The following is a 25,302-nucleotide window of genomic DNA, read 5'->3' on the forward strand; positions in this document are numbered from 1 at the left end:
CCTCCTCTTTTGTTGATGAAGTAACCTTTTAAATGTGCATGTGGCATGTGGCACTTGGTCATGTGAATGAAACATTAATTCATTTTAATTAATTAATAAATCCCTGGACTGTAATATTTCAGATGTGTTTCAACAAGATTTCTGCTCATGTTCATAACATTCTGCTCATTCAAAATATAACTCATCCCATCTGTGTTCTCTGGCTTTGGAGGAGTTGGGATATTTTGAGAAAAATTAAGTTATAATATTACGAATTACGAATATAGAGTGGACACAAAGCCACGCACAGGTCTGCTTCAGAGCTCTGTGTGTTTGAGCATGAACCTTAGACTGTAAACGTCACGTCACGGGAACTTTAAACAAAATGTAGCAATAGTATTGCCACCTAAACTTTGTGTTGCCTACATTTGAAATTACATACAGGGCTGAGGTCCCGGAAAAATGACCTGGCGACGCTGATGGTTTTAACCCTAATTATTGGGGTCATCCCATTATCCCTGACCTTTGTGCAGGACAGCGTTGGCTGGCTTGTTGCCCGCCAGCGACTCCTTGCTGAGATGCTGGTGTGACTCCGCCAGGCACTCCACCTCTGTAAAGCGCGCATTGAGCGCCATGGCCGGGTGGCTGGGGTCCTGGGTCATGTTCAGGTAGGCCGCCCGTCGCAACTGCTCCTCTATCACCAGCGCCTGCTCCAACAGCTGGAGGACAAGAGGGTCATACTGATGTCAAGTAGAAGTGAACCACAATCATTCACTTCTCTTTTTTTAGTTGTACTGTAATTTCATTGCAAACGTTTGGTCAGATTTTATGTATGTCTTTTTCAACCATAAACCGGGAAGTACATATTACGTGACTGTTCAAGATGTAATAATGTATTTTCAATATCATAAATATGTATATAATATCAATCAATATAATATCAATATAAATGGAACACATTTTCAGTATTCAGATCTTTAAAAGTTGTTTCTGTGAGCAGTCAAAGGTCCGTACCAAACACTGGTGTTTATTTTAGCAAATAGGGTGACTTTATGAGACACTATTTATTGTTGTGATTTATACTAATATATCAAATATCTATCTTGCTAAGAAAAAATGTATAAACAGCAGGAGAATGAGAGAGATACAGCAATTATTTCTTATGCAGGGTTAGTGATCACAGAAGAGCTCGGTATCTTGTAGAAAAGTAGATTATTGCACACTGCATTCAAGACATTTAATGAATCAGTGCATCTAGCAATACGTCTAATGAAAAAACTAAATTCCCTTACAACACGAGCTACTTGGTGAAAAAAGAATCTGCTTCAAAAACACTAACTGATATAAATTATGTAAATTATGTAAATGAACAAATTTTAGATGAAACCCACATTTCTAATCAAAGGAAAACTGACAAAACTAATTGTTATTTTATATTTCATTAAAACAGACAGAAATGATAACACAGGGCTTAAAAGCTCTGATAAGTCTGATTCTTCCCTTTGTTTGCAACCTACTCTTATTATATTCTCTCTGAAAACTGCTCCAGTATTCTTTCTTGGTTAGCATAGTGACAGTAATGCAAACATTTTAAGGGAAATAGAGCTTCATACAGTGATTTAGTTGTGTGTTGTCCAGTAAAAAAAAAGTGGTTATTTGTTGTAAACGTGTTGCAAAAAAATTTCATCGTGTTACACAACCAATTACAACTAAAAACATTCTAAGGATCATTTTGTGTGAAAGAGATTTATTTTGTGCTGTCTTGTGCATTCTCAATGGCAGATTTACAAAAAAACTCCAATAATTTAACAAGAGAGATAACGAGAAATGTTTAAGAAACAGAGATACAGTAAATGAGGATGTTGAGGGCAGGATCTGAAACATGTGAGCCGCTCAAAAACAGGATGAGAGCTGTTCCAGAAATGCAGCGGTCAGCAACACCATCCAGCCAAAATGTGGGTCTAGGGGCATCTGTCATCCGACCATCAAACAAGTCAGGTGATGGAAGACACTGTGAAATGTTCCTAAAATAGTTTATTTGCATAGAAGTAGGGCTGGCACTGAAATGTGTCTATAGCACAGAGTATTGAAAACTGTCAAGTCCTGAAAGTTGGCTTTGAATGGCTTGTCATAGTTTTTAATAGTTTATAATTTTTTGTGGCATTTTAAGGCCTTTATTTGTACAGGACAGCTGAAGACATGAAGCAAAGGGCCGCAGGTCAGAGATGAACCAGCGGCCACTGCGTCGAGGAGTAAACCTCTATATATGGGCGGGCGCTCTTCCAGGTGAGCTACCCAGGCACCCAAAGTTCTTGTTTTTAATGTTTGAGTTTGGTTTGGTTCTTTTGTTAATGAAAAGATGGGTTTTTGTAGAGAAACATGTTTATATTTCTCATGTAGTGGAAGAAATATCATTATGTTATTAGTACAGAAAAAAATCGATAAAATTATAGCTGCTACGCAGCAATGGTTGGGGCTGAGCATTTTGAGGAGGAAAAGGAAAAAGCGGAAGAGGAGGAAAATGGCAAATTCACGAGGGTTCTGTCAGCAGAAGTGCCACACACAAGACATTCTTCTCATGTTAAGTATGTCCAAGGATCTTCTAAAATTTAAATATCTCTGATTTTATGTGTCTCCGATCCCCACAGCATAATGCCAGAGTACACAGTGGCATGTTAACCTAAGACACAAACTAATGAGCTGAGCATTTCAGTTCAAAAATGTAATGTAATGTAAAAAATTATTTGCAATGAAAAATTAATAAAAACACTGTTAAAAAACAAATCTACAGTGACCTTAAAATGTTGTGAATTGTTTTCTATGAAGATCAAAGATTTAGTTTGCAAGAAATTTCCATATTTGTTTACACTACTGTATGCAGTAAAACATTTGTGGGCTCAATTTTTGATAAATCGAAAATCTGAATGGAAAATTTGTGGAAGACAGTGTGGAGATGAATTCCTAAAGATTGGTGTCAATACAGCCAGAAATGTGTGAGGAGATAGGTTTAAGAAGTTTTGCAGTTTTTGAAAAAAAGTAGAATGCTACTGGGTAAAAGCAGGGCCAAGTTTCTGCTCTATTGGGGCTACATTTTGATTCTGACTGATAAGTTTGGCACAGGACTGGACTGTGTGCAAAGTTTGGTGACTTTCCTGCATGGCAACATGGATTTCTTAGGAGGAAGAAGAAATAAATCTGGTGTCTCCACAGCTGATAGTCAAGTTGTAGACGTCTTGTCTTACCTTGAAGCGTCGAGCCAGGAACTTGTTCTTCATCTCCAGGAAGTTGCCTTTGTTGGCCTGCGATTTGAAAGGCTCATTGACGATTGCGAACTGGGGGTCATTCTGGATGTCCTGCCACCGGGCGTAGCCGTGACTGGCACAAGAGTCAAGGGTCACGTAACACTTTTGGGTAAGAGGCAGTGTGAAGCAACACTGTGTGGTAAAAGTAACGGTGAAGCTAAACACAGAAGGTTTTCAGATTATTTCTCCAATGGAAAAGTTATGAAGCACATAGGAATTAAGTAGTAGAAATAGTTTGACATTTTGGGAAATACACTAATTCACATTCTTTGCAAGAGTTAGGCGAGAAGACCTATGCCACTCCATTCAATAGAAAGTTATAGCCAGCAGCAAGTTGGCTTCACTTACCATAAAGACTGGAAACAGCTAACCTGCCTCTAGGTAACAAAATCTGCCTACCAGGACCTTTAAAGACCACTAATTTGCATGCTGTAACTCATTACAACTAAAAAGTTCACAAACAGAAATGTAAAAACAACCATATGTATCCTTGGGAGGCTATTTTGAACTTTGGACAGAGCCAGGCTGTTTCCCCTGCCTCCACTTTATGCCAAGTTTAGAAACAGACATGAGAGTGGTATTGATCTGACCCTTAAAGAAAGCAAATGTTGAGCCCAAAATGTTGAGCTATTCCTTTAAGCAGAACATTGTTTTTTGACGGGGATTCATTTAATCTTCTTAAAATACAAAATTGCAGTTATTTTAGCACAAATGGGCCCTAGGCAGCTTCTGAAACAAATCATTTCTTCCCTTTTATTTCAGCCTAACTAGGCCTCATGATTAGCTTGCAGAATAATGAAAACAGTCTAATGTGAATGCTGCATGCAGCATGGCCTAATTACCATAATAGAGGGAACAACATGAACTAAATGACCCACTACATTGGCTTCCAGCAGACACAGTTTGCTGTTTACCGAGCTCTGGCTGGCTTGTTGACTTATTGCGCTAGGCTTCTCCCGGCTTATAGAAAAATAAACACATTGGGGTCATCGCTCGGGCAACTGCCGTCAAGGATACATCACGATTCCCGCCAGCAGCCAGAAGTCGTGTCGGCGGTGCCAGATCTCGTTCATCTTCCCCGAGGAGATGGCAGCTCGCTCCTCATTCTGCCAGAGAGTGTGCAGCTCTGTGGGGTGAAGCCAACACAAGCTAAAAATGGTGCAGGTCTCAAAGTGCTTAGCTAGCTGAAACCTGGCTGCAGGTGTTTCCATGGCACAAAGAGCTTTTCTGGGTTTGTGTTCAATGTGGAGATCATTTTGGCTTTTTGTACAGAAGCTCTGGAAAGCAAGGGGAATGTTTTTTCTGTTTTAGTTGGGATTTTGATGTTGTTTAGACTGCTTAGTCACTTGTTTGGACTAGCTATTAAGTTATTTTCACCTTTTCACCTTTCTCTCCTCAGCTTTCAGGGATTCTTTAGTAATTTTACATAAGTAAAAAAAAAATCTTCCCAATCTTAAAATGCAAGTGTCTATGCTATTACATTTATGTTTTGATTCATGTTGATACTTCTTTGTGTATCTAATGAATGGGGATGCAGTTCTTGCACCCTTCCCAGGTATTATCACTTCCACCTTAACAAGAGGCTATTGTTGTGTTCATGTCATATCTGAGTTCCAATAATTACCAGCTTCTGACGTTCTTGTCAACATCCAAGTCAAAATTGTGACTGGGAAACTCAGGTTTTTCTGAAAGCTCCAATACATCCAACTTAACTGTTAATAAAATAGAAGTGCCTGGAGGGGGGAGGGGGGGTCATTTTTAGGGATACTTAAAAAATAAATAGAATTTTTCTTTAATTTTCTAATCACAGTTTATGCAAAATAATTGTCATTCTGATTGGCAAACCTGCTGATAACTAGTTACACCTAAAATGCCCATAATGAATGTTGAAGAAGTAAACATAGATGGTTATGGTTGTTAAAAGAGATGAAGTACAGTGAAGTTAGGGAAAGTTACATACAGTAAGTACCCTACGTAGAATCCTAAAATGCCTTCCCGTACGTACACTACCACATAGACCAGCTGGATCTATTCCACAACCACTGCAGGTAAATCAGTACTGACCCGTGAAGCCGCCGTCTGCGATGTTGAACATAAAGCGAGGTCGCTCAATGGGAGGCCTCCCGTTACCCTTGGGCAAATCCTCCCTTGCTGCTCTGACTTCTTTCCCAGCATCCTTTTCACCTTTGACTTCCTCTGTTTTTGAGTAAGATGGCAAAGGTATCTATTAGCAAATACATTTTTGCTTGTGTATTTATGGCAGCTTACTGTCACAGACCGTGAAGCGTATACCTTTCTTCACATCAGACACCTCGGTCTTATCCTTTGCATCTGTCGTTTCTGTTGCTGTGAGTGTCTCTTCCCGCTTATCTTTTTCCTTCTCCTCCCCCAGCTTTTCTCCTTTTGCAGGGGAAAAAAAACATTTAATTAGCAAGGACTTGTAACATTACTCCACATAAACCTTCTTCATCTGTGCACATCGGATTTGATCTTACTGACCTATCAAGTTTCTTTTCTGTTTTTACCTGATTTCTCTTCTTTGACCTCTGTGTCTTGTTTTTTCTCTTCTTTACTCTCCTCTTGTACCTTTTTCTCCTCTGTTGTGGCAGCTGAAGTGTCAGTTGTTTCCTTCTTCTCCTCCTTTTTCATGTCGCTGTCCTCTTTGCCTTCATTTTTTTGATTAGGGGATGCATTTTGGGATGTGTCTTTTGTCGTGGAGGAAAGCTATGGAAAGTAACACAATATGCCATCACTTACTGAGTCATTTTTGTTGTTGTGTGGTAAAATCTTCAAATGCCAAGCTTCTACAGAACTGAAAAAACACAATTCAATCATTATTCATTTTTATTCCTTTCATTAAGTTTACATCTTATTCTTTTTGTACTTCATTAAACAGACCACATCAGTGTATTTGTATGTTGTATGTCTTTTTGCTATTAATTCCATATACTTAACATTTTGACTATTTTCCAGAGCATGCTGTAGAGGTGTTGTTTGTTTTTTTCTACCTTACAGGCAGTTTCCATTGATTTTTACATGATGTGAAAATGCCGCTATAATTCAGCTGAAAGTATGGATTATTTGAACTCTACACTCATTGCCACGCAATACAAATATAGGATTGGATTTTCAAGCTGTATGAAAGTCAACAAAAACCGACTGGAAGGAAAAAAACAATAGCATGCATTGGAGAACTGTTTAAAGTAGTGTAAAGTCTATGGGAATTGGAGAAAAATGCATGCAAAAAAACAGGTACATACAGTTGTGTTCAGAATAATAGCAGTCCAACATCACTAACCTCATAAATCAACATTTTTGGTAGAAGTGATATTTCTACATGGCAAATAATTTACTAGTAAGTGTTGTAGAGTCATATAAAACCAACAGACTCAACAGTCATGACATGCATGCTGCTCATTCTGTAAAATTTTATCTGTAATCGAAAGGGGCATGTTCAAAAAAATAGCAGAATTGTGTTCACTTAGTGAGGTGATTGATTCTATGAAGACACAGGCGTCAGTTATGGCCCATATTTAAGGAAGGAAGGAAGCAAATGTTGTGCATGCTGGTTATAGTGCATTTCACACTGAAATACTCAGCAAAATGGGTCGTTCCAGTCATTGCTCTGAGGAAAAGCGGACTTTGATTAAAAAGTTGATTGGAGAGGGGAAAACATATAAAGAAGTGCAAAAAACTATAGGCTGCTCAGCCAAAATGATTTCAAATGCCTTGAAATGGCATCCTGAATGACCAAACTACCATTCGAATGGATCGAAGAATAGCCAAAATGGCAAAGGCTCAACCAATGATCAGCTCCAGGAAAATCAAAGAAGACTTAAAGTTACCTGTGAGTACTGTTACAATCAGAAGAAGGCTATGTGAAGCAAAGCTATCAGCTAGAAGCCTCCACAAAGTCCTATTGCTGAAAAAAAGACATGTACTGAATAGGTTGAAATTTGCCAAAGGACACATTGACTGGCAAAATTGTTCTTTTTGGGTCTAGGGGCCGCAGACAGTTTGTCTGACGACCCCCATGCACTGAATTCAAGCCACAGTACTGTGAAGACAGTAAAAGCATGATGGTGCAAAAATCATGTTATGGGGATGTTTCTCATACTGTGGTGTCATGTTGCCTTATGCTGAAGAGGAAATGCCTTTGAAATGGGTCTTTCAACAAGACAATGACCCAAAACACACCAGTAAGCGAGCAAAGTCTTGGTTCCAGATGAACAAGATTGATGTTATGGAGTGGCCAGCCCAATCCCAAGACCTCAATCCCATAGGTGACATCAAAAATGATCAATTTTGGTCATGTTTTGTTATAATATTGAATGTGCTTCCCAAGTGTTCCCAATGCATTGATATTTTGGAATTAAAAGCTATTCAAAGGATTTTGAGCATTATTAAATTTTTTTAAATCACACTGCTATTATTTTAAACACAACTGTATGTGCGTGTGACTTAAAAGGAGGCCTAAAACTATTTTTAAATAATACTGCACGTCTTACATAAGATGCAAAATCAGAACTCCATATGAAAATAGAAAAGCAAACATGAATTGGCTGATGAAGAAGACACTAACTGGCCTCTGAAAACCACAGTATGTAGGTGTTTTAGCTAACAGTGTCCCACCTCCTCAGGCTCTGCAGTCCTGTTGCTGTCCACCTCTTTCCCCTCATCCTTTTCTTTCTCCTTCACTTTCTCTTTGTCAGACTGGGCCTCGCCTTCCTCTTTGTCCTTCTCTCCCTCCTTTCCATTCTTTTCCAGCTTGTCTGATGGAGCAGGGGTCGCTGCACATAAACAATATGGATAGATTAATCTCCAACTTTATCTGGTGCCCTTTACACGGAGTGCCCCCTGCTGGATCTGGTGAATGTGGCCATGTAGGTTTGGTTACCTGGCTCTGAGGTACAAGGTGTGTTGTTATAGCTGGCTTCGGGGGTGGGCGTGGTGGTCTTCATGGCAGGAGAGGAGGCCCTGGAGGAGGATTTGTTTATGATGACCTCAGGCTTGAGCTCTGGAAGGCTCCACCGCCCGTTGATGTGCTCAAACTCCTGGATCTGGACACAAAACACTCAGCAAAATAAAATAAAAAAGCTTGGCACACACTCACTTTACCTAATATCACCTTATTTAAACTCACCACCCACATGCCCTGCTCGCCAGGCAGTAAATCATACATTCCCCCTGGCATAGATAGCAGATCAGGATGTCAGCAGGTTTCAACAAGTTGGACTGAAAACTGGATTGGAGATGTTTGGATAAATTCAAAAAAACTAGCAGGGGTAATCAGAACATCTTTCAAGATGTCATGGTTGATTTCTTCATTAGAAAAAGACCTCTGACATTTTATTTAGATTAAAGACATCTTACTACTTCATATGGGCCTGTAGACAGCCTGCTGATATGGAGGCGCCCTATTCAAGTTATGGTCCTTAAGATTTTCATGAAAGCAAAACCCTGTTTTTGGTACTATTTACAGTCTGCTTTTTTCAGCAATAGCCATTCAATGTTTTTATTGTCAGTAATTATCTCTCTATATAGTACCAGTGTTATAGTTAGTGGCGGAATCAGCCATTCCCACACTGGATTCTTATTGCCTACCTACACACGAGGGATTCACAGGATGTACTGTATGTAATCCAGTTTTAATATTTTACATTTTTGTTTTAATGTTGATTTCCACTCTCATTCATATCAGAAGTTACTGCTAATGCAAACCGGGGTGGCTTTTATTGTAGTCTTGCTTCCCTTCTCCACAGCGCTGGCGAGTCAACACAGCATTCCGGGATGGGAGAAAAATTCCGGTTTAATGGCATTTCTTTAAACCAATCACAATCGTCATGGGCGGCACTAAGCTCCGCACGGAGCCTTTGCAAAATAGTCCAAGGAAGGAACTTTTTTTGGTGGAACGTGTACGTTCAAAAGTTGTTTTAGTCGTGCAACAGAAAACTCAGATTGGACAGATAGTCTAGCTAGCTGTCTGGATTTACCCTGCAGAGATCTGAGGAGCAGTTAACCATAGTCCTCAGAAATCCACCGGAGTTTAGAATTCCAACACAAAGAAAGCGGAAGGAAACAGACATCGGCGAGAAGACATGCATCCAGCGGAATTTCCTGGGGCACCGGAGCAATCCCGGAAGTGGAACGTCGAGGATATAGACTACTTTTATTGTGAGGTGATCACAGGAAACGCAATGCATTTGTCACCGAGGTTAGCAATGACAGCCATCGTTCATAAAACTGTCTACAAAACAACAGCCTATTTTAGCATCTTTTGTGAGCTGCTCAAGGATTTTACTGTTGCAAAATCAACCAGGACTGGAATGTTGCGGATTACAACTTTAAGTGTCATAGCTTGCTTCATTCACTGCATTTGTCTTGATTAAGGAAGGCGAACAGCATTGGTCTGACCTTCTTCTTGACGAGAGACATGACGCCGATGCGGGTGAGGACTGGCTGGCGACACAGGCCCTCCCTCGGCACACCATCTGCGAACGTCTCCGCCCCGTCAGCCACTGGCTCGCATAAGTGACGCATGAAGAGTGACACGTAAGCTCTGGCAGAGAAGAAGAAGAAGAAGAAGAAGAAGAAGAAGAAGAAGAAGAAGAAGAAGAAGAAGAAGAAGAAGAAGAAATATATAGTTAAAGGACGTATAGAAATGGAGAAAGAATGCATCTAAACTATTTCAATCAATACAGTTTTTCCTTACTTGAATTCTTTCTCAGTCTTGCCCCTGAGGTCTCTGACCAGCCACTGAGAGGAGAAAGCATCCTGAGACGGCATCCCCCAGCGCATCACTGCGTTCAGGAAAGCCTTTCGCTGGCGTGTGTTAAAGCCCAGCACCTATCGAAATTACAGTATATTTTTCCTGAGTGAAGCTGGCACTGTCTGGGCAGTGGAAATACTGTTAAAATGTATCTCTGCATTGTTATTTTTTCTGGAAGACTTTCAATGAGAATGTCAGGATGAGAAACCTTAATTCTCCCAAGGCCTTCTTAGAATAGGTCTGACTGCCTAATAACACTAAAATAAACTTTGAATCCTCGCTGGAACGATGCAGGCCATTTATACAAGTCCACCATTATCAGGATGATAAATGAGCTTGGAAGGTACAGAGTTGCTGGAGATTTAATAGCCTTGCTGCCATCATCGATTTAAGATTGTTAGAAAAATATCTAAGAGTGCCAGTTCAATTTACACCAAAGCTGACAGATTCCAATAATATCACATAACACACAAAATGAAAGAATTGGTTCAAGAGAGTTGTACAAACCTCAAGGTTGCCTCCCACTCTGGCCAAAAGAGGAGGCAGAGGTTTATCCTTCTCATTCCTCAACTGGCGACGTGACTGCCGTCGACCTGCAGGTAACAGGAGGCAACAGAAAGAATGGTGAAAATACACAGAGGAGGGAGGATTTTGCAAACTTGCAGAGTTTTCTTGAAATGTACAGTTAGTATTTCATCAGTACATCAACCAAGAATCAGAAACTTCAGAAACGCTTCGAGCGTTTTCCTCTAACTGTTTGAAACTCACGGGAGATTGGCGGTTTGCGTTTTTTGGCAATCTAACGTGTTCGGCTGCCAGGCAACTGTTACAACTAAATCCATTTCAACTTGTAATTCAACACAGACCTGATCATGTGTGCGTGTGTGTTCCAACAGGCATCTTTCATCGTTCATGAGGAGCGCTGCTCGTTTTGATGTCTTTTTTATTTTATCTCTCCTTACCTTCTGGCCGGTCATCAAAGTCCTCGTCCTCCTCCTCGGAACCCACTGAATACTCGGACTGGTTATCTGAAATGTCAGCATGCCACTCTGAAACAGCACATGGTGGTCTGTCAATAGGCCAGGCCCATTCACTTCCACTGTGCAAGCAATAACTCAGACAGAAGACATACTGTATCATCTAAAATCCTACTAATCCTACTTTATACTATGATCATAAGATTAGAAGAAGAAACATAGTCAATCTTAACAATAAATAAAAAATACAGTCTCACTTTCAGAAATCATTCATAGGATCATGTGAAAGAGGATTCATTTTTAAACACAGGGTTTGATATAAAGCAATTCACAGGAGTTTACTCAGCTTCCTTGAGTTTTTTTGAGACTACCAGGTCCATACAGCACCGGTCCAAACCCGGTCCCTACCTTGGTCTTCCTGTGCAGCATCGTTGTAATTGACAGGCTTGCGGTTCCTCTTGCCTTTGCCCAGTTTGCTCGCCAGGTCCTCCTGTTGCTGCTCGTAGTGATGCCGCAACAGTTTCTCCCAATAATCCGGATCCACGTTCTCCTCCTGTTTGATGATCTCCCGCTCGATCTCCTCGATCTGGAGCGGCAGAAAAGTACATGGCAGTTACAACTCTTCTGAAATAGATTCAATTATTTGCAGACTTCACTGCAAAGATCAAACGTCTCCAAAATGAACTGATTGTGGTTATCAGTCACATTACTACAACATATGTGCATTCATTTACACATCAAATGTGACTGTGGGCTTTTGACACACCACTCTTCTCTTACTATCTACCAGCCTTTTACACCAAAGGTTCCCAACCCATGGGCCGCAGACTGTTACCAGGCTTTTGAATGTTTGCTACTGGGATGCAAGGACACTATATGATTAGACACAAATTGCTTTGCAATTAAACATTGTAGGCTATTTTTGTACTGCATCTCATCATTCCCTGTCATGCCCCCACAACAATATACAGATTATCATTCATCATTTATTTGTTACGTGTGTAAAATGTCAGAAAATAGTACACAAAATCACCATCGCAATTTCCCAAAGCCAAAGTTCACATCTACAAAATTCCCTGTTTTGTCCAACAAACAGTTCAAACCCCAAAATATTCAGTTCAGTATCAGAAAAGACAAAGAAAAGCAGCAAATCATCACATTTGAAAAGCTGGAACCAGTGAATGATTGCCTTTTCTGTGTGAGGAAATGTCTTACACGATTAATTGATTATCAAACTACAGTTTTTGGGGTAATTCTCTGTCCATTGATTTATCAAGTAATCCACTTATCGATTCCGCACTATCCATCTACGGTATACATGACATCTGTGTGAGGACACTACCTAAGTAGTGCTAAGAGGTCTATGTTTATTTCTTATTTTAAGTGAGTAACTATAATACAGCTTGTCATTAGGTGAACAGTTGCTGGATATGGAAGATATAACTTGGAAATGTCTACAAAGATCCTTTTAAACCTAAAATCTATCATATTATTTGTAAGATCCTGTCGACCTCTTCCCTCTTACCTTATCCTCCTCTCGGACCATGTACTGGGCCACTTTGAAGGAGCTGAGGTACTCGTTCATGTTCTGGACGTCCGAGTCGTCTGTGGCGTCTTGGCTTCGGTCCAGCAGCCTCTCAATGGCAACGCTGTCGTAGTGGATCACGCTGCCCTCGTCCTCAACTTTATCCCCCGAACTATTCTTCATACCTGCCACACGTGGAGTTAAAAAGTGGAAAGGATTTGTCCTGTTCCTCCAGACAAATTTCACACATTTTTCTTGTCAACCAATTATATTGTCAAGAAAACCAGAATAAAACAAATGAGATTAAATTACATTAAAGTGAGTGTGTTTGACAAAATAATCTAATTCAGGAGAAGAAGCCTGCCAACTCCAACTTTGACCCAGACATTAAAGCTCACAATTCCCACATTATTATATATGACTAAACATCTCATCTTCCCTTGACAAAATATTCTTGTGGAGTTGAAAAAAAACAACAACTCACGTTCGACTTCATCCTTGAAGAGCTCTTCCGTTCCAAACTTGAGGATGTCATCCAGTTCCTGTTTGGACATGGAGCCAGCTTTGGACCCCAGGCCTGGCCGGACCACCAGGTGGGTCAGCATCATCTTCCTCTTGGCCACCTGGGTGATGCGCTCCTCCACGCTGGCTCGCGTCACGAAGCGGTAGATCATCACCTTGTTGGCTTGCCCGATTCGGTGGGCTCGACTGAACGCCTACGCAGAGAGGGATAAAGCCCAAACATGAATTTGAGGTAGAATTAAATCGTTTCCTTCCTCAGCAGCTACCAGTCTACAGTACCTGTATGTCATTGTGAGGGTTCCAGTCAGAGTCGAAGATGACAACTGTGTCTGCTGTGGCCAAGTTGATGCCTAAACCTCCCGCTCTGGTGGAGAGCAAGAAACAAAACTGACAAGCACCAGGAGCTGTGGGCAGAGAGACAGAGAGAGTGTGTGAGAGAAACTAACAGCCAGTAATAATAATCATTTCTTTTTAATGAAAGGATCCCATTGATGCCAGGAACTTATGTTATCTTTATAATGGTAATACGGTTTTCATTTCAGGGGACATTAAGTAATTGACATTGACTGAATTTGATATCAAGCTTTCTTTTGCAAACCTTTCCTTTTTGTTATTTGTTCAATTCTGGATGTTTTTCGATAAGTTTGAAATGTTTTGCTATGCTACTGCTCTTCTGTACTGCTGTTACATTTCCTACATTTTTGTGAAGGGATTTTTCTTGCCTCATCATTGTTTCTGGTCTAGTTGAGTTTTTCTTAATACCTGAAATATGCATATATATTAAAATATTTTGTATGATTTTTATAACTTCTGTGCAACTTTTTTGATTTTTGAGAATAGATCTGGAGGGTCATTTTTTAAGTGTATATTTTTAGTTTGATCACTTTTTTTAAACATTAAGACTGGTTTTGTGGCTCATATTGATAATATGCCTGATACTGGAATGTTTTTCTCTTACGTTTTAGGAGCATTTAAGGCTGTTAGTTAAGTTCCAGCAATTGAGTCTCATCCTGTTGCCTGACTCCATCTCCTTGCATTTCTATCTTCTCATGAACTGGAGAAAATCTAACTGTGATGATCACCAAAAAATACAGCTTGGAAGTCTAAAAAAGCCCCAAAAGCAAATAGCAACACAGTATTCCTACAGTATTTTCATTATGATACATCTTCATTAGACATTTCTTTTGAAATTCTGTTTTATTTAACTAGCTGTCCCTGAAATAAGAAACAGGAAGTTCTGCTGTTTCTGCAGTCGCCAATCAAGTACTTTTCTTGTAACTTCAAACAATGTTCTCTTGTGAAGTAAAATGCATTATTTCAGTAAATTTTCGGGAACTACTCAAGGGAACAATAGGTGATAATGATGTAAATCCTACATGACCAGCTTACTGCACCTTTAATTACTGCACATCATCCAGTATCTCACCATTGAAGCGGTCAATGGCCTCTTGTCTCAGCGCTCCTGTGACGCCTCCATCAATTCTTTCATACTTGTAACCTTCATGGTCTAAGAAATCTTCTAGTAAATCCAGCATCTTAGTCATCTAAAAATGGAGGAGAGAAAGAGAAAGAAGTGTTTGTGTTTTAATCTACTGTATACTCGATTACCCACGCACAGCTGGAATCAGTCTGCTGCTGAGCCTTCTGGAGGCGCCATGGGACTAGTTTAACATCTGTGAAGGGAGCTGTCCATCTGGTGTGTGTATACTTACCTGTGCTTATGCATACTGTGTGTGTGTGTGTGTGTGTGTGTGTGTGTTTATGTGTGTGTGTGTGTGTGTGTTTATGTGTGTGTGTGTGTGTGTGTGTGTGTGTTTATGTGTGTGTGTGTGTGTGTGTGTGTGTGTGTGTGTGTGTGTGTGTGTGTGTGTGTGTGTGTGTGTGTGTGTGTGTGTGTGTGTGTGTGTGTGTGTGTGTGAGAATATACCTGTGAGAAGACCAGTACTCGGTGCCCCTGCTCTTTCAGTTTACTCAGCATCTTCTGCAACAGCGTCAGTTTCCCAGAGGCCTTAGTGAGGGCCGACCCCTCGTAAGCACCGGTTGGGGTTTTTTGGGCTTCCTACGAACACACAGGAACCATGCCATGAGGAACAAATGACTGTCTGCATCTCAACTGTAGTTTTAATCATATGCTATACTAGTAGCATATGATTAGTACAAACATGATTAAAAAAAAGATCACTACTAATCATCACCACAAGGTGTCACTTTTCTGCAATTCAGGAGAAATTCTAAGCAAATGGTTTAAAAAGAATGAAATACTAGCAAATAATTATTGGTTTTCTTCTATTATATTTCTATCAAAGAGCTATGTTATGGCTATAGACAGGGTATTGTCGAGGACAAGATTATGTGTGTGTGTGTGTGTGTGTGTGTGTGTGTGTGTGTGTGTGTGTGTGTGTGTGTGTGTGTGTGTGTGTGTGTGTGTTCTCACCATGGAGGCGACAGGGAAGAGGTAGGGGTGGTTGCAGCACTTCTTTAGGTCCATCATAATGTTGAGCAGGGAGACCTGGTTTCCTCCACCTTTTGAGTTCAGAGCCTCAAAGTTCTTGGTCAGAATCAGCTTGTAGTATTTTCTGTATTTAAAAATGTTAAGTGCACAGTCCCATACATAGTCAATGTAAGCCATTTAAACCAACACAAAAACTAAGATAAACGTCCTTTCTTTTTCTTCTCTCCACCCTCCATTGTACATTGTTTATGAAAATATCCTAATGATTTGTTGAGGAATTGTCTAATTTTCTACTTCAATATTACATGCAATTTTTTTCTGCAAAAATATAAGTATATATTGCTCTGAATCCATTTAAGCCGCATTAATCAGTGGCAAATTGGGGATTTTTGATTGATTAACAAAATAACATCTTACATATCTATTCCATTTTCAGTGTGGGGCTAATTAATTTCCATTAAATCCAATTATTGTTGTCCATTTCAAATAATAATATCAACAAATATGTAGCTCCCACAGTAGCAGTTGGCCTTCTAAAAAATTCAAATAATCACAGCTAACATTGATGACATGATTAATGTTATTTGCAGGTAAAAACATGTCAGGACTTCAAGTTTAAAATTTTCTTTTTTTTTTACATGTATAAGTTGCAGCCATTACAACAGTATTGCAGTGACTATTTCAACATGAAGCAGGCCCTATGATAAATCTGATAAATATTGAAATATAGTCATTGAACAGGTGTTAAAATAAAGGTTGAATGTAACCTAGATGAAACAAAAACAAATTTTGCCCAGCTTCAACCTAGATATCCTGATGTTTTGACCTGCAAAATTCCAAATCGTGTTTACTGGAAATTTCAAAACAGTCCTCCACTGTTGACCACAGAGCACCTTAACAGTGCCTTGTTTAAGAAAATGTAGGCTAAGTGGTCAATGATGTAGCTAGAGGGGAACATGCCCCAGCTATCTAAAAATGCCGATCACCAGCGTATCCACATTTCCCCCTAAACCCTCCCGCGTGTCGTACTTCTGCATAGGGCTCAGCTCCACTCTGACAATCAGCTCGGTTTTGGAGGGCATGTTCTTGAAGACGTCTGCCTTCAGCCTCCGCAGCATGTGAGGCCCCAGCAGGTCGTGGAGCTTCTTGATCTGGTCCTCCTTGGAGATGTCGGCAAACTCTTCCAGGAAGCCTTCAAGGTTACTGTACAGAGAGATGGACTGGGTGACGGACTGGTAGTACCAAGTTCTTGGTTCAAATTATCACACATTATCTAACACCATTAATTAATTATTACTAAAAAGGGAAAGAATGATATGCAGTACATGCAGTAAAATAAATATGTCTGTGTGTGTGTGTGTGTGTGTGTGTGTGTGTGTGTGTGTGTGTGTGTGTGACGTCCTACTTGAAGCGGTTGGGTGTGAGGAAGTTGAGCAGGTGAAACAGCTCCTCCAGGTTGTTCTGTAGTGGAGTTCCTGTCAGTAGCAGCTTGTGGTCGATCTTATAGTCGTTCAGACGCCTGAAAAACTGCAAAGACAAGTTACAGTCCCTATCATACGTCTGCAGTTATTTTATACATGTTTAACAATATTGTTCTTTTCCTCGTTGGATGTAAAGGCAGTACTAAGTCAGACAAACAAAAAAAAAACAACATATAACTATAATGTATTTGTCATATAATGCATTCATTAATTTATTGATTGTCATGTGTGGTCGACATTATCAACGTATTCGTACATACATCTGCAAGTGCAGGTGTTTAAAATGTTTTAGTTGACTTATAGATGTAATGTTTTGGTATAATAAAGTAAATGGAATTTGAGAGTGAGAACTGAAGTAAAAAGAACTTGCAGTCGAAAAATACCAAATATGTTAAAGATACTGGAGTTGATTTAGAAATATTTCTGCCACTACATGGTTTGTCCACCAGAGAGCGCTGACAAGATTATTTTCCAACTGTGACATGTCCTACTCAGTACATACAGTATCTTGGTCACTTAAATTATATAATGGGATTTATATTAACGTTGACACACACAGACACACACAGTAGCTGCAGTACCTTGGACTGGTTGTTCTTGAGCCGGTGAGCCTCGTCCACGACCAGACAGGCCCAGTCGATGGACTTGAGCGCCGTCTGATCGATGGTCACCAACTCGTAGGAGGTCAGCAGCACGTGGAATTTGATAGGAGCCTCTCTCTGCAGGAAGATAAGAGGGAAACTTAAGAGCAAGGAGGACAGGATGTTATATTATATTAAGATCATATTTGTTTTGTCATATTTTGATTGTTAATGTTTATGCTAACATAAAACATAGTTTTGAGTTACATTTTGCCGGGAATTATTAAGAATAAAATAAAAAATAAAAAATAACACGAAATTATCCTAAAATGACAACATGATTCCACTGACAAAAAATCCCATATAGAATTGAATTATTGCCCAGCCGTGGATAACGCAAATCTATTTTCCTCACTCTCAGTTTGAAGGCCTTCTTCCCTCCTTTGACAGCTGTGTCGTCGAAGGAGAACTCGTTCTCTCTGATGATAGCTCGGCTGTCCTTGTCTCCCGTGTACGTCACCACGTAGAAGTCGGGCGCCCACATCTCAAACTCCCTCTCCCAGTTGATGATGGTGGAGAGCGGAGCGCTGACCAGGAACGGACCCTTAGTGTGACCCTGAGGGGACGGAGGAGGAACAATTCATGCAATCTTCGAAATCAGTGAAAACAAGACAATAACAGGACCAATGGGCTCCAGTACCTCTTTAAAGAGTGAGTAGAGGAAGACAATGGTCTGGATGGTCTTGCCCAGGCCCATCTCGTCTGCCAGGATGGTGTCTGTGCCCTGAGCCCAGGAAAACCGAAGCCAGTTCAGACCCTCCAGCTGGTACAGGTGCAGCGTCCCACCCGTCGATGTGACAAAGTCGGGCTGTTCCTCGTATTTTATTGTAGGCTGGACGGAGACACAGAGGAAAGACTTGAAAAACCTGATTGGGACAAAGTTAACTGTAGTTTTAATTGTAGTTACATTAACAAATAATTCAAGTTTTTTTCACAAGACAAAATCAACCCATTAAACAAACTTTTGAGAATGTATTGTACATTTTATTCACTAGATTCATTAAAGCGCCCATATTATGCTCATTTTCAGGTTCATAACTGTATTTTAAGGTTGTACCAGAATAGGTTTACATGGTTTAATTTTCAAAAAACACCATATTTTTGTTGTACTGCACAGCTCTCTCTCACTGCTGCAGATCCTCTTTTCACCTGGTTTCTGTTTTAGCTACAGAGTGAGACCTCTTTTCATCTTCTTCTTCTGTACTATCTTTGATTGCACTCGCACATGCTCAGTAGCTCAGATGTAGATCATGTCAGCTAGCTAACTCTAGAGACAGTAAAGGAAAGCCTGTTTCTCCAACTTTGGTCAGTTACAAGGCAGGATTAGCTGGGAGACTTCTAAATGAGCGCACATGTAAGTAGTTCTTTGTAGATTATGGTGAACTTGTGTGTGTTGTAGCAGTGCTTTGCTATGAGAACGACGTAGCATGCTAGCATTAGCATTAGCGTTAGCATGCTAATGCTAACGGTTAGCATGCTAACGAGCTAACGGTTGTGGTTAGCCAGCTCATTTCGGACTGTGACGTCACAGTCCAAGCCGATTTTGAACAGCTCACTAGGAGACTGAAGGCAGGACACATTCAGAAACCGTATCTCACTCAAAACAGCATGGATGGATTTTTTTCAAAGTTTGTATGTGTGTGGAAGCACCAGAGACACAAAAGAACACCCCAAATCCCAGAAAAAGTGATTTTTTCATAATATGGGCACTTTAACATAAAAAAGAATATGGTTTCACCTTATATGAAACAGGTAATTAAGTAGTATGCGTAAGAGTACGTCAATTATCACATCACAACACAAATAAAAGCAATGCCCTCAACAATATGGTTGTCTTTTAAAACCTGGCTGAAGCTCCAGAGAGTCAGGAACAAAAATCAAACATTCTTCTGGAACTGAGATTTGGTGTGAAATAAAGACAGATACTGAAACTACAGTTAACTCACATCAGTGACCGGCGAGGCAGGAGACTCCTCTTCACCCTCCTGGATCTTGCTCCTCATCCTCCTGGGTTTGTCTGGATCCTCCTTCATTATTGCATCTCTGTTCGACAGTTGAGTCAAGTACGAAAGTAAACCAACGAGTAAATACGAGTAATAAACGTCTGAGTATTTTAACCCTTGTGTTGACTTAGGGTCCAATTGACCCGTTTTCAATTTTTGTTTTGTATCAGAAAATATGGGACGTAGAAAGAAGCGCTGAAAATGTGTAGAAGAACAATTTAACAATTTAAAACGTTGGAAAAAGCAAAAACTGAAAAAATGGTGTCAAAAACGTCAAAGAAAAACAGGAAGACAACACAAGGGTTAAAAGCATTGACCTACAGGTAGGTTTCCACACTTTGGGACGCTCTCCGGTCCCATGACAAACCTCTAACCCAAAGAAAAGAGCTGAAACTATATCATTACTAGACTCATTTTGAAAACCGTTTCTGCCTACTGTCTTGCTGTAAAAAAAAAAAAAAAAAACAGCTCTTGCTTGTTATATTCAAAAGTGTGGGTCAAATGTTTCCAGCAGGTCCTACCTGTGCTTCCAGTAGTTGCCCTTGTAAATTGCAAATTCTGGGATGTCCATGTCATCTCTCTCCCAGGTGCACTGGTCATAGGTCAGGTCCCTCCATTTCACCAGGTAGTGGTATGTCCCCTTCTTATCCACACTAGCAGCGAGACACATACAGTAAAGTGCGTGCTTATTACATTTCTGTGAATGTGTACAAATGTTGTCAGTTTTTGTAAACTACCATTTTGTACTTTAACAGGCCAAAAACAATATCCTACTATATGTTTATAAAAATAAATAAATCACATTGGCTGACCATGGAATGCATTATAAATCAATAACAATACACTCAGGAACTAAAGACATATAGCCTGGCATGCTTTAGTACTTAACATATTTTTAAAGAACTTAATGAAATAATGTGGGACACACACAGAAGACGAGATATACTGCACGCTCATGCTCACACACACAAACCTCACCTGTGGTTGATGATGCGGTGGATCATCATCCACTCAGGCTTGATGCCAAATCTGTAGTACTTGTCTTCTAGTATGGCGTACTGGGGGTCCTTGGCCCTCCTCTTCTCGCTCTTTCCCACTCCGTTCTCGTCCTCTCCGCCCGACCCGTAATCCAGACTGGGAGGCTCGTCCATGTCCGTCTTCCTCTGGTAGTTTCTGAACATCACAGAGTGGAAGATCTCCAGCTGGAAGGAAGAAAAGAGGAAGAGGGAGAAAAAGATGATCATCTTTGGGACAACATTTTGAGCAATTCTTGACTCAATTTGACCGTCACTTTACATCCATCCCTCCATTAATCTTATCTCGCCTACCTGCAGCTCAGTGATCCAGGTACAATGCCAGAAGGACTGCCCAGTCAACTTGACAAAGAACTCTCTCTCGGCTCTGCCCTTCATGGGTGGCGGCGGGGGGGCATCAGGTGGTGCGTCAGGAGCGGGGGGAACCGGGATGGGAGGCGGAGGTTCACCCCATCTCCAGTGGAGGATCTTCTGGACACGTCCTTTGATAGGCGGACACTAGAGGGGGAATACACTTATTAATGAATCCTCGGAAGTGTGTACTGATCCTGTGGTTGCAGTCGCATGATTGGTCAAGACTAATTATTCAATGACACACAGCTGAGTCTGTTTGATACCTCTGTAACTAACAAAGAGTCAGTTTGGGCTTGATACATTGTACTTTTTCTAATGTAATATAATAAAATAAACTTTCTCTAATGTAATACAATAGAGACTTTAAAGGGAGCGTTCAGCAGTGTTTTGAGTCCTTGGGAGGCACAAATCACAATTTTAGTTTTTTCGACTTACACCGATTCCCCAAAGTGCTGTCATGTTTCTCAAACATAGACAGCAACAGACAACATGAATGACATATTGGCTGAAAATCAGTACATGCACAAAAAAAAACCATTTTGCACAGGAAATCACGTCCACAGCCAGTGTTATTTTTTAACAACAGCTACTTATTTTAATCGTATTATCAATACAAGATGCTGCCTCGTGACTTTTTGTTTAGGTGTGTGAGTGTGGGAGCATTTAGACTGAAAGCATAGTAAGAGAACAGTTTTTCAGCACAAATGTGTCTAAATGTAATTGTTTAGCGGTGGAACCTGACTTTTTTAGACTTATAGACATCAGTGTCCATTTCCATTTTAGTCAGACTAAAACACAAGGATTCATCGCTACGTGAAGTGATCTTTTCTTACAACACTGCTGTCACAGCAACACTCTCCCTGTCTGAAGTCACATACGCACATGTAAAAGGCCGATTAGAAACCTGGTTAAATGTTTTTATGGCCATAAAATCTAAATTTAAAACATCAGATTAATGCAAAAAGCCGACTGTCACCCTGTTACCTAAGTTAATGTAACTAACTGAACATACAGATTTCATATACTCCAAATCAAAATAAAGCAACAAACTAAAATGTCCTACTACTCCTATTTTGTCAAAATATAAAAAAGGTATATACAATCTATTTTCATCAAATATTAGTAAAGGGACTTATACATCCTGAATTTGTAAGCCTGTAAATCAACAATTAAACTAGATGGAGAGAGGGGCGCCTGTGTAGCTCACTTGGTAGAGCATGCGCCCATATACGGAGGCTCAGTCGACGCAGGGGGCCCAGGTTTGAATGCCCAAAAAATAATCTTTAAAAAAAAAAAAAAAAAGACCGGATATATACAGAAGTTTTACATTGAAGTAAAAACGGGAGCAACTCACCATGCATCGCGGACACAGCCACTCTCCGTTGGGGATCTCTGGCAGCGGCGGGTTTAGACAGTGGATGTGGTAGGAGGAGGTGCAGGTGTCGCAGCACAACAGTTCACCTCCGTCTTTACACACCCGACAGAACTCCATGTGGTCGTCATCTTCCTCCTCTGCCCCGGCGGGGACCCCAATGCTGACCTCTGATATCACTCTGTCCTCGCTGTCCTCCTCGAAATCCTCAAAGTCCTCGTCCTTTGCTTCCCACTGGATTCCTTCTTTTTCCTGGGAAAGAAACGTTTATTGATTGACATCTCAATTGAGTGAAAAATTGACAATACCATTTTTGCAGTCAAGTTGGATCCAGGTGATAGTTACCATCACCTGGGGGAGAACCAGGGGGAGAACTCAGAAGCTGGTCAATCCCCAGACTTGCAGGATTAATTTGAGGAGGAAATTTTTAGTAGAGAGCAAGTCAAGCAATATTAAGCATATTTGCGGTCTCCTTTTCCTGTGCACCAATGCCTATTTGTGAGTCATGAGTATATTTGGGTATAACAACATTACCACCTAAAAGAATAATATTGGCTAGCTCGAAAATAGAAAGCTAAAAGTCTGGAGGAAAAGAAGTATTAAACTGTGGCAGCTGATTGACTTTCTGCAGAATAAAAGGAGGATGCGAGTCGTTTATTGAGCTTCTGGTGCCTGTTACAAAAACAAGATTTGCAAACATCGGAAATCATGACAGCGTCATGTTACACAAATGACAAACAGCATATGCATTTTACATTTCTCTCATATAGCAGCGTAGCAGCAACGAGCAACAAACCGGCAGCTGGTAGTAGGACTACATCTATAAATAAGAATTTCACAAGGATCTGGACTAGGGCAATTAATTTGAAAATGTATCGACATTGAAATTCTGAAGCTGTTATCGACGTATTTTCCCCATGACGATAATTTCGATCATTTTATAAAACTAAAATGTGACAAGACATTTTCAGCAATGTGTGCTTTCATTTCAATTTTATACATTTTCAATAAAAAGGCCATAATAGTTCCCGCTTTGTGTTTCCTTCAATTATTTTAAAATAACAAAAATAAGCACTTTTGAATTAGAAAGAAATATCTCACCTTCAATATTTGAGCCTATTTACAGTATGAACCTTGCCAATGAACTATGAAGATAAAAAAACTATTCAGAATTTTTTTTAAATTATTGTTCATTTATCGCTATCGAGGTAAAGGCAATTAATCGCGATTCTGATTTTAGGTCATATCGTGCAGCCCTAATCTGGACTACAATTCATTTGTTTTGAAGGGGTGATAGAATGCAAAACCGATTTTACCCTGTCATAGTTGAATAACAACAGTTTGGAGGGTAAATAGGATATACATAGAACCTCAAAATCCCATTGACACCCCTTTCCTCTGCAAATCTCACAATTTGAAACTGCCTCTGAAAACGGGCGAATCTGAACAAAGCTAAAACTTCTCAACTCCTTCTAAAGCTCAAATATGGGCCGTTTTACTATGAACGTATGTGTGTGTGTGTGTGTGTGTCTCTGTCTGTGTGTGTGTGTGTATGTGTGTGTCTCTGTCTGTGTGTGTGTGTGTGTGTGGGGTGGTGGCGGCGGCGGCGGCGGGGGGCATAGAGGGGAACGTGTGTGTGTGTGTGTGTGTGTGTGTGTGTTCTGTGTGTGTGTGTGTGTGTGTGTGTGTGTGTGTGTGTGTGTGTGTGTGTGTGCGTGCTAAGCTCAACCAATCAGCTTGCAGCTCATCGAAATATTCATGAGCAGACCATATAAGGCAGAAAGCTCTCGTTTCATCTAGTCCCATTTAACAGGGTAGCATTAGGGCAAAAAAACCCAGCAAAAGAGTCATTTTCAGCCCAACCAATGTTACATACCCTATTAGGAGACCTTAAGGAACAGTGTGAAATACCCTATATAACCATTCTATCACCCCTTTAACGGCATTTCTTAACTGTCAAAACTATCCAGTAAAATGCAAAAAGTCTTTCTCTGTGTTAGTATTTTACACACAACTTAACCAAACGCATAGCAGTCCACATTCAATTCACTGTGTAGAAAGAGATGCACCTGGCCAGCAATACAGTTCACGTTAACAGAATTTGACTAATTGTACTTGTTTCAGTGTAAAGACAGTTGATTTATTTGTGACATTACTGAATAGATCTACACCTACATCACCACTTCAGGTACCTGTCTTTGTCTGGGCAGGATTGTGTATGTCTGAATGCAGCCAGCTTTCCACTGAGATTTGTGATGCAGCTAAAAAGCCTCTATTCATCTGGTGCTCCGAGCAAGTAAAAACAAACCACTTTTAACTGTCACTCAGCTTTGCCAGGTAGACGTGTCGCTTAAAAGATAAATATGTAAATAAGGATGCTAAGCAAAATCATGAATAGGAAGCAGAAACAGACGTGTTACTGTTGTACTCACGCAGTGCGGGCAGCTCCACTTGCCCTCGGGGGCCTTGTCCAGCTCAGGCTCAAGGCAGACGAGGTGGTAAGCTCGAGGACAAGTGTCACACAGGATGATCTCTCCGCCCTGCTGACACACCTCGCAGTAGTCCTGATGATCTGTCTCATAGCCGTCGCCATCCTCTTCACCTGGGACTGGAGGGACGAGCACAGAAAGACATAAATGTCTGAAACATGTCGGAAAATGCAGTTTTTTTGTTTTTCATGTTTAAAAATAATTCAGACTGAAAATATGAGTCAAAGTAAACTTGACACAGATGTGGACACGTTAGACTGTATGTCATTCATAATTAATTACTGTACATATAACGAGGAGTTTGTGCTTATACTAGGGCTGCACAATTAATCGAATTTTAATCACGATCACGATTTTGGCTTCCCACGATCAAATTTACGTGATCGAGTGATATTTAAAATG

General features: G+C 40.4%; 1 protein-coding gene across 5 annotated transcripts in view; it reads right to left on the bottom strand.

Annotated features, from left to right (window-relative positions):
* Positions 1-25,302, bottom strand: part of chd3 (chromodomain helicase DNA binding protein 3) — a 43,558-nt gene that overhangs the window by 11,757 nt on the left and 6,499 nt on the right. For 3 of the 5 annotated variants that reach the window (XM_039823435.1, XM_039823431.1, XM_039823432.1), the window contains exons 8-37: positions 24,844-25,019; positions 22,394-22,663; positions 20,980-21,183; positions 20,630-20,853; positions 20,173-20,304; positions 19,595-19,691; positions 18,289-18,480; positions 18,004-18,204; positions 17,589-17,726; positions 16,932-17,053; positions 16,556-16,729; positions 15,509-15,650; positions 15,002-15,133; positions 14,501-14,618; positions 13,354-13,478; positions 13,037-13,268; positions 12,553-12,737; positions 11,436-11,613; positions 11,013-11,099; positions 10,558-10,643; positions 9,994-10,127; positions 9,696-9,840; positions 8,179-8,341; positions 7,914-8,071; positions 5,807-6,005; positions 5,574-5,681; positions 5,346-5,477; positions 4,299-4,407; positions 3,222-3,354; positions 503-698 (exon numbers count right to left, since the gene is read on the bottom strand). In XM_039823435.1, the coding sequence (XP_039679369.1) occupies positions 503-698; positions 3,222-3,354; positions 4,299-4,407; positions 5,346-5,477; positions 5,574-5,681; positions 5,807-6,005; positions 7,914-8,071; positions 8,179-8,341; positions 9,696-9,840; positions 9,994-10,127; positions 10,558-10,643; positions 11,013-11,099; positions 11,436-11,613; positions 12,553-12,737; positions 13,037-13,268; positions 13,354-13,478; positions 14,501-14,618; positions 15,002-15,133; positions 15,509-15,650; positions 16,556-16,729; positions 16,932-17,053; positions 17,589-17,726; positions 18,004-18,204; positions 18,289-18,480; positions 19,595-19,691; positions 20,173-20,304; positions 20,630-20,853; positions 20,980-21,183; positions 22,394-22,663; positions 24,844-25,019 (4,692 nt within the window). The remainder of the gene's footprint in view (positions 1-502; positions 699-3,221; positions 3,355-4,298; positions 4,408-5,345; positions 5,478-5,573; positions 5,682-5,806; positions 6,006-7,913; positions 8,072-8,178; positions 8,342-9,695; positions 9,841-9,993; positions 10,128-10,557; positions 10,644-11,012; positions 11,100-11,435; positions 11,614-12,552; positions 12,738-13,036; positions 13,269-13,353; positions 13,479-14,500; positions 14,619-15,001; positions 15,134-15,508; positions 15,651-16,555; positions 16,730-16,931; positions 17,054-17,588; positions 17,727-18,003; positions 18,205-18,288; positions 18,481-19,594; positions 19,692-20,172; positions 20,305-20,629; positions 20,854-20,979; positions 21,184-22,393; positions 22,664-24,843; positions 25,020-25,302) is intronic. The other 2 variants (XM_039823436.1, XM_039823434.1) reach the window with 1 other exon arrangement.

Source organism: Perca fluviatilis, chromosome 14 (assembly GCF_010015445.1).
Source record: "Perca fluviatilis chromosome 14, GENO_Pfluv_1.0, whole genome shotgun sequence".
In the NCBI taxonomy this organism is placed as follows: Eukaryota; Metazoa; Chordata; class Actinopteri; order Perciformes; family Percidae; genus Perca; species Perca fluviatilis.